Raw genomic sequence first — 13,036 nt, forward strand, 5'->3', positions numbered from 1 at the left:
AATGAAGTACAACTTAAAACTGCTGATAATGGGCTAGGGTTTTTTTTAACCTTCAATCAATCCCTCAGACTGAAACGTGTCCTTTGATTTGTCAGTTATATACTTTCATATCCTTATCCTGCATTTCCACGGGTAGTACCTTCAGTTTGTGGTAAGGACAGAGCATTTACCGATTCATCATCCTGCCCTTTGGCCTTACCCTCTCCCCACTTGTTTTCACAAAAGTGATATTAGTGCTTACGGCCTATCTTCAGAGCTCAGTGGCACCTGTGTTCCCTTACCTCAGCTAGCTCCCATGGGAAACATCGCCTCCGCTTGCAAGGACCACCTGCAGGCAACTGTTTTATTGTGATCCACCGTGGGGTTCTTCATCAAAAAAACAAAATTCAATTTCTGGCCCATCCAGCAGATTCACTTCATCTGAAGCATTCTGGATAGTGTGACTTTCGAAGTCCTTTCCAGCCCTACACTGAGTCTGGGACAGGCTATGATCTGCATGAGTCCACATGGCACTTACCATTTAGGCACACACACTCAGCAATGTGCCATTTTGCTTTTCATGAGTGGTGTCTGCATCTGGAGATGGTTAGGGTCATCTTTGCCCAAATTAGGCATGCTTATGATGGATCCCTCCAAGAAAAAACAATAAATTGCCTTTTCTACCTCCTTGAGGTTCTCAGGAAGGCTTATTCTGCTTTTGGTGGATCTCTAGCTTCCATTACATGTTTGTGCTTCTGCTGTTTATCCTATGGGTCCTCAGGATGGTTAAGGTGGACAGAGCATAGCTCTTCATTGTAGCCCCATATTGGACCTGGAGAGTCTGATATAGCAGTTTGATGTATTTGAGCATATGTCCTACACTTAAGCTATCTCTTTGGCAATACCTATTTTCCCAGCAGCAGTACAGGGCCCTGCATCTGAACCTCCAAAATTCACACTTCTGTGCATGGAGATTGATTGTTTTGGATCTACCATTGATAGTGGTTGATATTCTCCTGGTTCTTGTGGTGTATCCACTAAGTTTATTTGTCTGCGGTCCTAAAATCATTACCTCATGTGAGGGCTTGACAAGTTGACCTTCTTAAAGCCAAAACCTTTTAAAGTTTTTATCTCCAGACCTGCAAGGTTTTGCAGTTTATACCTTTAACTGTAATTATTTATCTGCAAGAGCGGAGACTGCCACTTTGGCCTTTGATATGGGTGTTCTGGTGTTGGATATCCAGGCTGCTACATGGTTGCATGTCCACACCTTCCCAATACACTATTGTATCACTTCCCGGGTCCGCAAGGAGGGCCATTTTGCCAATTGGGCCTTAAGATTTCTTGGTCTAACGCCCATTCCTCAGAACCACTACATTTGTTATTGTACTGCTTTCAAAATAACTAAATAATGAGTACTCTGCAGTTATAAGTATTTATCGGAACAGCAAATTACTTATCTTCAGTTCTGTTGTTTGTGGTTAGCTGGTGTATCCACCAACAATGCCTTACTTAAGGCTGTAGCCCCGGTCGTGGAGGGGCCTCCTATAAATTAGATCTCAGTTTGGGTTGTTTCACACTGTTTACTTCCTCAGTTGTCGGTATATTTTGATGGCCTACAATCTGTAAAAAAAGAAAAGTGATAGCAGCAAGTAGGGGTGCCGTCTTGATGTGGACATATTCTGCATTAGGAGGTGATGTGGAGTGACTGTGCCACTTGTTGGCACACAAATAATGTTCCAGGGAGTTCTGGATCCAGTCTCTGCTACCTGGAAGGGTAGAGTATCCACCATAATGAGATTTAGAAAAGGTAAGCAATTGTTAGTTTTGTCATTAAACCTAGTTACAAACTTCAGGCCTTCTTCATTGTGAAGGCTGTTTGAAATGGGAACACGCCTTGGGACATGTGCTGGCAGAGTCCACCTTAATCTACATTTAGTGATTTGTGAAAAAAACATATTTTAAGGAACTAAGGGCACATTTGATAAAAGATGACTTGCCAAATCATGCAGTTGAAAGTTCTCAGTTCAAGAATGATCTTTAAAGGTTGAAAGATTTATCAATTCTTTGCAGATTGTTTGAACTAATACACCCTTTTTGTTCCCATGTCTACTTATTTGCTGTTTACAACAGGCTGTCAACGCTATGCAGTATTTTGTATGCTCAAGATGGGAACAACGGTTTTTGACACGGACTTGGCCCTAGTGGACAAAACAATGACTGACATATCTTTTGAAAAAGCAACCATATTGTAAGTCAGTTCATTATTTTCCTGTTTATCACTTTCTTGACATTAGCTATTTCTGGTAAAGTTTGAATTTGAAATGGGTCAGGGCCAGACTGGCCGTAGCAGGCTTCAGGCTTTTGCCTGGAAGGATGGTGGCCGGTTTTGCAGTGATGGAGGAGCCAGTTTTGTCATTGGGTTCCGCTTCTGCAGCAAGTCTGTAAAATCAGCCCCCAATAATGAAAGCAGCAGCACATTGTGCCCCCAAACACCCACTAGACCTGGTGGCTGGTCTGATAAAATTGCCTGGGCTACCTTGGTTTCCCAGTCCGTTCCTGAAACAGTTACAGATTACAAACTGGCTCTGTTAAACAGTAGGGTAATCCAGACTCTACCAATGTTGAAATCTCACCACAAGCATCCTGCTCTCCTTGCTCTAAATGTGGTCACATTTTGCCTTAAAATTACTGTGTGTGCCAATTTAAAGGTGAAGAGGTGCACTTCTTCAGGAAATGAAGAGAAATGTTGACGTAAAATATGTTTCATGATGTACTTATAAAACAAACTCACAATTACATTTCTGATGGACTCAGATACTTGAGGGCTGTATTTAAGGTTGTGGCAATTGTCTTTTATCAAAGGTCTTAACTGGTTAGATATGAGAGAGAGCGCAATCCAGTTTTAAGTTTAAGCAAGTTTATTTGTTTAAAGATTATCATTACATGTATTTAAACAAATCAAAAGTTAAGGTTTTCCAACATGGACTATCAGGGTGCTCCACTGAAGGACCTACCCTCCTTCTTAGCAAAAATAAACTTAAAACAGGAGCACCTCTTAATTGTAAATGCATCTGTGTCACACTTTGAAGACGTAAGATTGTGGTTGATGCATATCCGTGTCAAAGAAATGGCTGTGGTTATTGCACTGATTTCTGTGTTACGTTCTAGTCGGAAATGTGCCTTTTGTCTCCTTGTTACAGCTACAGAGTGTGTCACCATTCTTGCATGATCTTTGACTGTTTAGAAAAACGTGAAATGAAAACTGTGCAACTGAATCATCATTTAATACGACAGGGGTGGTATGAGTGATCTTGTTGTTTCCAGAATAGCAGTGTCGCTCCGTCACAAGTGCAGTTCAAAACATGTACAACCAAACTGGATTTACAAAGCTGGGTAACCATGAGGTTACACAGCAATTCCTTGAAGATGAATTACTTAAACTTGCTTAGTTCTCATCACCTTAACCCCTTGGGTACCAAGGACTTAATGGTTACGTCCATGGCTGCGATGCCGAGGCTCCACGGATGTAACCATTACGTCCTAGAACTGGCCTTTGGGGGAAGTGCTAGCGCCCCCCTAACACCACCATGGCAGGGCTGGAAGGGGAGTTGCATCCCCTTCCACACTTGACCCCCCGTGACATCTGATGATGTCCGCTCTGACCTCATCAGAGGCCACCCCACCGTGCTGGAAGCTGATCGGAAGAGAAATGCAAAAGCATTTGTCTTCCGATCATGTGATGGGGGGCCTGAGAGGCATCACAGGGAAGGAAAGGAATTTCCTTCCCTGTGATGTCTCTCAGAGCATTTCAGCAGCCGGATCGCTTCATGATCCAGCTGCTGAAATGCCCACTAGACTCCAGGGATCATTTTTAGAAGGGAAATTGGCATAAGGGGAGCGAACCCTTGGGCAAGGGTCACTCCTCAGGGGGGCAATTATTTTCAAGGCCTCTTCTGTCCCCCCTGGGGGCAGAAACCTCTAGGCGCTAGGGATCTTCTTTTTTTATATTTAGGCCATTTCTGGGGGGAGGGGTTGGCGCAGAAAACCTATTAGATGCCAGGGTATTAAAAAATAATAATAATAGTGGGGTGGTGGCTACCAACCAGTATGGGCATGGTGATGCCCCCGCCCCAACTGAAGGGGTAACAGTCTTTTCAGCTCTCCCACCCACGTTAAAACATCTTATCCCATGGCAAGCAAGAGGATATTTGATTGTTTTGGTTTTACATTTGGGCCATAAGAGCTTGTCTAACTCTCAAAATCGTCCCACTTGGAATGGCGAGGGCTGCACTTTTTGGACTTTGGGATGCTGCCATGTAGAAAAATCCACAAGACCTAGACGCATCTGAAAACTAAACATCTGGGTGAGTCCATGGTAGTGTGCTTCACATGCACCCCACCCCACTTTCTTACCCACAATGCCCTGCAAACCTCCAACTTTGCTTGAAATCACACAATTTCCCAACATTTTCGTGATGGAACCTTCCGGAATCTGCAGGAGTCCGCACAATTCCTAACACCCAGCATTGTCTCATCTATACTGATAAAGATTCTGCCCCACTTGTCAGTCTGAAAATGTTTTTTTTTTCCAAACTGCTCTTTTGAACCCGTTTAGGTTCCCCCTTAATTTCAACATGTTTTTGTCTCTTCCCTGTCACAGGCACTTGGCCCACCTACCCAAGTGAGGAATCATTTTTACCGTGAGACTGAGGAGAACGTTGGGTGGTTGGAAATGCGTCCCGTTGTGGTGATCCCACACGTCAAATGTGGGATAAATTTTATTTTTCAGCTAGATTTGAGGTTTGCTGATGATTCTGGGTAAGAAAACGCTGGGGGATCCACACAAGTCACATCTCCCTGAAATGTTTGGGGTTGTTAGGTTTCCCTATATGGCCAACTTTTGAGGTTTGCAAAGGATTCTGGGTAACACCCTAGTGAGAGCCCCACAAGTCACACCATCCTGGATTCCTCTAGGTGTCTAGTTTTAAAAAATGCACAGATTTGGTAGGTTTCCCTAGCTGCCGGCTGAGCTAGAGGCCAAAATCCACAGCTAGGCACTTTCCCAAAAACAAGTTAGATTTCAATGTAAAAATGTGATGTGCCCATGTTGCCTTTTTTGTCGCGGGCATTAGGCCTACCCACGCAAATGCGGTACCATTTTTATCGGGAGACTTGGGGAAACACAGAATAGAAGAACATTTCTCTACATTTTTGGCTTTGAAATGTAAGACAGTGTGTATAAAGATGTCTATTTAAGAAATGCTAGTATGGGGACCCCGGAATTCAGAGATGTGCAAGTAACCACTGTTTCTCAACACCTTATCTTGTGCCCATTTTGGAAATGCAAAGGTTTCCTTGATAAATATTTTTGACTCTTTATATTTTAACCCCTTCGCTGCCAGGCCTTTTCCCCCTCCTGTGCCAGGCCTTTTTTGCCTATTTGGGGCAGTTCGCGCTTCGGCCCTCATAACTTTTTGTCCACATAAGCTAACCAAGCCAAATTTGCGTCCTTTTTTTCCAACAACCTAGGGATTCTAGAGGTACCCAGACTTTGTGGGTTCCCTTGAAGGAGGCCAAGAAATTGGCCAAAATAAAGTGAACATTTCTTTTTTTTTAAAGAAAATTGAAAAAGTGGCTGCAGAAGAAGGCTTGTGGTTTTTCCCCTGAAAATGGCATCAACAAAGGGTTTGCGGTGCTAAACTCAGCAGCTTCCCAGCTTTCAGGAACAGGCAGACTTGAATCAGAAAACCCAATTTTTCAACACAATTTTGGCATTTTACTGGGACATACCCCATTTTTGAAATTTTTTGTGCTTTCAGCCTCCTTCCAGTCAGTGACAGAAATAGGCATGAAACCAATGCTGGATCCCAGAAACCTAAACATGTCTGAAAAGTAGACAAAATTCTGAATTCAGCAAGGGGTCATTTGTGTAGATCCTACAAGGATTTCCTACAGAAAATAACAACTGAAAAAGAAAAATATTGAAATTGAGGTGAAAAAAACATAAATGTTTCTCTACGTTTTACTCTGTAACTTTTCCCTGCAATGTCAGATTATCGAAAGCAATATACAGTTACGTCTGCTGGACTCCTCTGGTTGCGGGGATATATAGGGCTTGTAGGTTCATCGAGAACCCAAGGAACTCAGAGCCAATAAATGAGCTGCACCCTGACGTGCGTTTTCATTCTATACCGGGTATACAGCAATTAATTGGCTGAAATATAAAGAGTAAAAAATTGCTATCAAGAAAACCTTTGTATTTCCAAAAAGGGCACAAGATAAGGTGTTGAGGAGCAGTGGTTATTTGCACATATCTGAATTCCGGGGTGACCAAACTAGCATGTGAATTACAGGGCATTTCTCAGATAGATGTCTTTTTTACACACTCTCCTATATTTGGAAGGAAAAAATGTAGAGAAAGACAAGGGGCAATAACACTTGTTTTGTTAATCTATGTTCCCCCAAGTCTCCCGATAAAAATGATACCTCACTTGTGTGGGTAGGCCTAGCGCCCGCGACAGGAAACGCCCCAAAACGCAACGTGGACACATCCCATTTTTTTGAAAGAAAACAGAGGTGTTTTTTGCGACGTGCCTACCTGCAGATTTTGGCCTCTAGCTCAGCCGGCACCTAGGGAAACCTACCAAACCTGTGCATTTCTGAAAACTAGAGACCTAGGGGAATCCAAGGAGGGGTGACTTGCGGGGCTCGGACCAGGTTCTGTTACCCAGAATCCTTTGCAAACCTCAAAATGTGGCTAAAAAAACACATGTTCCTCACATTTCTGTGGCAGAAAGTTCTGGAATCTGAGAGGAGCCACAAATTTCCTTCCACCCAGCGTTCCCCTAAGTCTCTCAATAAAAATGGTACCTCACTTCTGTGGGTAGGGCTAGCGCCCACAAAAGGAAATGGCCCAAAACACAACGTGGACAGAACATTTTTTCACAGAAAACAGAGGTGTTTTTTGCAAAGTGCCTACCTGTGGAGTTTGGCCTCTAGCTCAGCCGGCCCCGGGAGGGGGGGGGGGGGGGGGCAGAAATGCCCTAAAATAAATCCCCCCCCCCCCAGGAGCGACCCTTGCCTACGGGGTCGCTCCCCCTGCGTGACATTGGCGCCAAAAAACAAATCCCAGGTGCCTAGCGGTTTCTGCCCCCTTGGGGGCAGATTGACCTAAAATCGGCCAATCTGCCCCCAAGGGGGGCAGAAATGGCCTAAATACAATTTGCCCCCCACGGGAGCGACCCTTGCCTGATAGGTCGCTCCCCATCTCTAAAAAAACAAACAAACAAAAAAAAAAAATTGCCCTGCCGCCTAGAGGGTTCTGCCCCCCGGGGGGCAGAAATGGCCTAAAATAAATTCCCCCCCCCTCCCAAACCCCTACCCTCCCCCCCCACCCCCCCAGGAGAGACCCTTGCCTACGGGGTCGCTCCCCCTGCGTGACATTGGCGCCAAAAATCAAATCCCAGGTGCCTAGTGGTTTCTGCCCCCTTGGTGGCAGATTGACCTAAAATCGGCCAATCTGCCCCCAGGGGGGGCAGAAAAGGCCTTCCCGAAAATATGCCCCACCTGGGAGCGACCCTTGCCCCTTGGGGGGGGGGGGAGGGGGGGGAGGGGGTGCACGGGGGGCTGATCTCATCCAAGGCACAGGGGAACTGTAGCCTTGGACGAGATCATCTCGTCCAAGGCACAGAAGAGGTTAACAAAAATTTGCTGTACACCCGGTATACCCTGAAAACCCATTGCAAGGTGCAGATCATTTGTCTTTGGGTAACTAGGGTTCTTAATGATCCTACAAGCCCTATATATCCCTGCAACCAGAAGAGTCCAGCAGACGTAACAGTATATTGCTTACAAAAATCTGACCACGCAGGAAAAAGAGTAGAACGTGGAGAAAAATTGCTTTTTTTGTGGGTTTTTTAACCTCAAGTTCAATATATATTTTTTTATTTCGGCAGTTATCTTCTGTAGGAAAGCCTTGTAGGATCTACACAAATGACCCCTTGCTGAATTCAGACTTTTGTCTAGTTTTCAGAAATGTTTATTGTTCCGGGATCCAGCATTGGTTTCACACCCATTTCTGTCACTAAGTGGAAGGAGGCTGAAAAATGGGGTATGTCCCAGTAAAATGCCAAAATTGTGTTGAAAAATGTGGTTTTCTGATTCAAGTATGCCTGTTCCTGAAAGCTGGGAAGATGGTGATTTTAGCACCGCAAACTCATTGTTGATGCCATTTTCAGGGAAGAAACCACAAAACTTCTTCTGCAGCCCTTTTTCCCTATTTTGTTTGGGGAAAAAAAAGAAATTTTCACTGTATTTGGCTAATTTCTTGGTCTCTTCAGGGGAACCCACAAAGTCTGGGTCCCTTTAGAATTCCTAGGATGTTGGAAAAAGGGACGCAAGTTCAGTGCGGTAGCTTATGTGGACAAAAGGTTATGAGGGCCTAAGTTCGAGCTGCCCCAAATAGCCCAAAAAAGGTCTGGCCCCTGAGGGGCAAAGGCCTGGCAACAAAGGGGTTAATACCAGATGGATATGGATGATAAGCAAATCCTACCATATAACTGAGTAATCCTTGATATTTGTAGACTCCTGGGGCCAGATGTAGGAAGCCAAAAAATTGCGAGTCGGAAATTGCTAGTTATTGCGACTCGCAATTTCCGACTCGCAAAATGGTATCTAACAAGAAAAAGCGACTTCATTTTGCGACTCGCAAATGAAGTCACACCACAGATTGCGAGTCTGCTGTTAGCGAGGTCGTTTTTTGCGACCTCGTTGAAAACAGACTCGCAAATTGCGAGTGGGTATCGCAAATTGCGACTTTGCCGCAAATTGCATGCAGGTGCAGCAAAACAGTTTGGAAAACACTTCCTGGCTCTTGCTGATGACATCAGAGCCAGGAAGACATCAAATACACCTGGGAGGAGGGAGGACCAAAGCCTTTTCTAACTGCTGAGCAACCACCTGGAGGAACAGCAGCAACAATGGAAGACTCCGGCAGTGCAGGCAGGAAGAGAAAATTGAAGTTCTCTGAAAAGGAACTAGAGGTGCTGACAGAGGAATGCTGCCAGCAAAATGACCAGCTGTGTGGAAAGGCTGCCCTGAGTGTTCCAGACACGGTAAAGAGGAGAATATGGCAAGACATACAGGAGAGGGTCAACGCCATAGGGGTGAGCCACAGAAGTATATACGAAATCAAAAAACTGTGCTATGACTTGCGCTCCAGGACAAAGGAGAGGGTGGCAGAGCGCCTCAGGGAGATGAGGGGCACAGGAGGAGGCCCATCCACCGTCCCACCACCCACAGCCATGGAGGAACTGGTAGAAGAGACCCTTGAGCCTGAGGCAGTGTCAGGAATGGGAGTACTGGACACGCCAGGGACATCAAAAAGTGAGTACCATGAAACATGCATGTCCACCCATAAATGCAATACCCCCACCCACCCAGTACACAGCAGCATGCACAACCAAACTAGCTCCATTCCAGACTTGCAACCACCAGAATGGTGAATTATGGGCAATGCAGTACAGTAGTCAGCTTATAGGCAACTGTTTAATAGGAGGCATACAACAGATGTTACATACTGACAGTGTGTTCCCTATGTCCCACAGGTCTCCCAAAAGACACCCCCACCAGCCACACCATCCAGGGTGAAGAAAGCAGCCAACAGGCAGGGCAGGAGTCTGAAGCAGCCACTACAGGGCCAAGCACAACATCACCACAGTACCCTCCAGCTGAACAAATGGACATGGTGGAAATAGACACAGCACCTGGTCCCAGCCACAGTGTCAAACAGCAGGACCCTGAAGCACCGTTGCAGACTCCATGTCCAAGCAGTGTCCCAGGAGTATATAGGTGACTCGACCATATCTGCAGCTGAGGCAGCCCTCATATCTGGTCAGCGGCTGCAAACAAGGCAGATTAGAATCATTTCTGGGGCAATGCAACGGATGGAGCATAATTTCACAAATGTGCTGGCACAAGTGAACACACAGTTTGCACGTTTGAACGAAAATGTCGGTGACCTTTCTCTAGCCATACGGCAACTGGTGACAGAACTGGTGTCAGACAGAGTGCAAGGCGCCGTGAGTGGCAACTGGTACACTGATTGGACCGCATGGCTGCATCCATTGTCCGTCTCGCAGTGAACACTACAGGGCTGTCACGCCGTACTGTGAGCTTGCAGGGGATGTGGCTTGGGGACTGGGTCGCATTAGCCACGCTGTGGACATGCTGGAGGCTAGACAGGTGGCTAGGGGCATGGCAGAGACACCTCAGGACAGTGAGGAGGGGTCCACCATCAGCAGCGCATCTGCCACAGACACACGTGTCTTGCGGAGTGGCAGTGCATGTCAGGGGTCTGCTGACACACCTAGCAGAAGCCGTGCTGGGCGTCCCAGGCGGAGGTGTTAGGCCCAAGCACTGCAGGACCCATGAGGCACATGGAGTGAATGTGTCCTCTTTGAGGGTGGACATTTACAGCCCCTTAACAAAAGTTCAGTTCTTTACTTATTAGGTTCATTTAATAAAAAAGTATTGTTTGATCCACTTCACACATGGGCTCATTGTGTGTGACATTAGTGTGTGTGGTGACAGTTACCACGTACCTTCCAAAGTATTGGTTTGCAATGTGGTCCCGTCTCTGTCTGCCTTGATTTGCAATGCTTCTATCCCCAGGCTGGCGATGTGGTAGCTCTTGCTTGTCATCCTCCGAATCTGGGTCTTCAGGGGTGAGATGTAGCCCACATCTTGTGGCCATGTTGTGCAGTATAGCGCATGCACCAACTATCTTGAAAGCTGTTATTGGGGCATACTGGAGCGCACCTCCACTTTTGTGGAGGCATTGGAATCTTGCCTTTAACAGTCCAAAGGTCCGCTCTATGACATTTCTGGTCCTCCTATGTGCACTGTTATATCGCCTCTCATTTTCATTGCTGGGTGTTAGGTACGGGGTAAGTATCCATGGTCTTAGCGCATATGCACTGTCACCTGTTTGGCAAAAATGAACAATGTTAGCAGGGCATGGATGTTTTCTACAGTGACCTGTGTGTAGGGCTTCAGGGTGTCTGCTGCAATACCTAATAGATATCCGTCTCCAAACTCCCCACGTTCTACTCGTTGGTGTATCCCACTGTGCCTGAAAATGTAAGAGTCATGTGTACTCCATGGAAATATGGCTACCATGTCAGTGATGACATAATGGGCGTCACATACCACCTGGATGTTCAGTGAGTGGGTGCACTTCCGGTTGCGGAACAGATATTCCAGATTTGCAGGAGGGCATATTTGTATATGTGTCCCGTCCACACACCCTATTACATGTGGGAAGTTGGCAATTCTGTAGAATTCCAACTTGGTGCTGTTGATTTCTGCCTCATTCCTGGGTAGGTATATGTATCTGGACATGTGTGTGAGTATGGCATCTAAGAAACATCTGAAGAACCGTGAGAGTGCCCTTTGAGATACCCCACCTGCCACAGCAATGACCCCCTGATAGCTACCCGAGGCCAAGAGGTGCAGTGAGCATAGCACTTGCACATGTGTGGGGATGGCGCTAATGCGCACAGTCTGTTGTTGAAGCTGCGGATTGAGTAGACCTATTAATTCTAATATTGCTGCACTGCTTAGTCTGTATTTATCATAAATCTCCTCCTCAGTTTGTTGGAAAAGTGTCTGCCTGGTTCTGTATATCCTCTCCTGTCTCTGGCTCCTCCTCCTCCTCCTCTGCTGTGTGGTGTGGACTCTCCTCCTCCTTGCTATCACATATATTTCAGCTATTTTGAGTAACCCAGATGCCTTCTGGGTCTCCTTTTATACTTTGGTTCTGGTTACCACCAGCTCTGAGTTAGTGGTAATTTGGGTGTGCAAAATGGGCTTTTTTGCGACTAGTCGCAATTTGCAAGTGGCTTTTTCATATGGTTTGCGACTCGCAAATTGCGTCTCCCTATTTTCGAGTCGCACAATGGGCTCGCAAAATTTGCAAGTCGGTAATGGCTCACGTCGCAATTTGCGATTCGGAAATGGGGTTTTTGCATCCCATTTCTGATTTTGCCGGGTCGCTAATTGCGATTCGGGCCATTTGCGTTTCGCAAATGTTTGCTACATCTGGCCCCTGGTGTCTAACTGGCACCTAGAGCCATCAGTTCTTTCCCCTTCTCCGAACTATACCCAAGATGACTCCTGGTGTATTTTAGACACTGCTGATTGGGCTGTGCTTTATTAAGAGTGGATTGGGGTCAGTGTCCTGCTCAGCACACGAATCTCTATATGTAAACCATGTGCATAACCAGATAATAGAGTACCAGTGGAATCTATAATAATAATGCAATACCTTACCTTTTTATAAATTTATAGCTTATTAATCACATTTGTCTCAAGTACCTAAACGGTGCCGTCTTTTATATCCTAGGAAAGGAACAGGGTTATTTCCTATTTACTTTCTAAAACATGGTTGTATGCTTTAGAGGTGCTTTCCACACATTATTTTGGGGTTTCAGTATTTTATTTATTGGGAAAACAGAATTTGCATAGGTCCTACTTGCTTGATCTGTATAACCAGCAGGACAGACATCCTCTGTGCATGCCATTCTTCAATATTTTATAATAAATTATTTGTGCTGAGCCAAAATTACCCATTTCTTTATTTGGTGTTCTGGATCAGTGTAAAGTCGTGTAGGCTGTGCATGAAGGTGCTGGCAATATATTTTTCACTCAACTGGTGGTGAGATGGTACATGTTAAGCAAACAAAAGGCTGGCGTCAACATGGCAAGTTCTTCAGATATGCCCATAAATGCACGTTCTAATAGAATCTGTAGAGGTACGTCCATAATTATACCCTACAGCTTTCTGCATCTGAAATCCGTAGAAGTGGGATTTCTACTGGGCTTACCAGTATAATGAGTCCATGGATTGGCCTTCGTTTTAGTCCCAAGCTTTGGACATGTTTGTAAACATTTGTGTGGGAATATTGTACTGCTTCGTGGTGGAAGTCCTGATTGGGACTCGTTACTAGTTCTGATGCGTTCAAGCTCATTTATTTTGCTTCCATCTCTTGGACGC

The 13,036-nt window shown here is 45.5% G+C and overlaps 1 protein-coding gene across 3 annotated transcripts in view; it reads left to right on the forward strand.

The window, feature by feature from the left end:
• RTKN2 (rhotekin 2) overlaps positions 1 to 13,036 on the forward strand; it is a 266,886-nt gene that overhangs the window by 89,780 nt on the left and 164,070 nt on the right. For 2 of the 3 annotated variants that reach the window (XM_069240910.1, XM_069240911.1), the window contains exon 5: positions 2,113 to 2,230. In XM_069240910.1, the coding sequence (XP_069097011.1) occupies positions 2,113 to 2,230 (118 nt within the window). Of the gene's footprint in view, positions 1 to 2,112; positions 2,235 to 13,036 lie in introns of those variants that run through there. The other variant, XM_069240913.1, reaches the window with a different exon arrangement.

This window comes from Pleurodeles waltl, chromosome 6 (genome assembly GCF_031143425.1).
Source record: "Pleurodeles waltl isolate 20211129_DDA chromosome 6, aPleWal1.hap1.20221129, whole genome shotgun sequence".
NCBI classification, from domain to species: Eukaryota; Metazoa; Chordata; class Amphibia; order Caudata; family Salamandridae; genus Pleurodeles; species Pleurodeles waltl.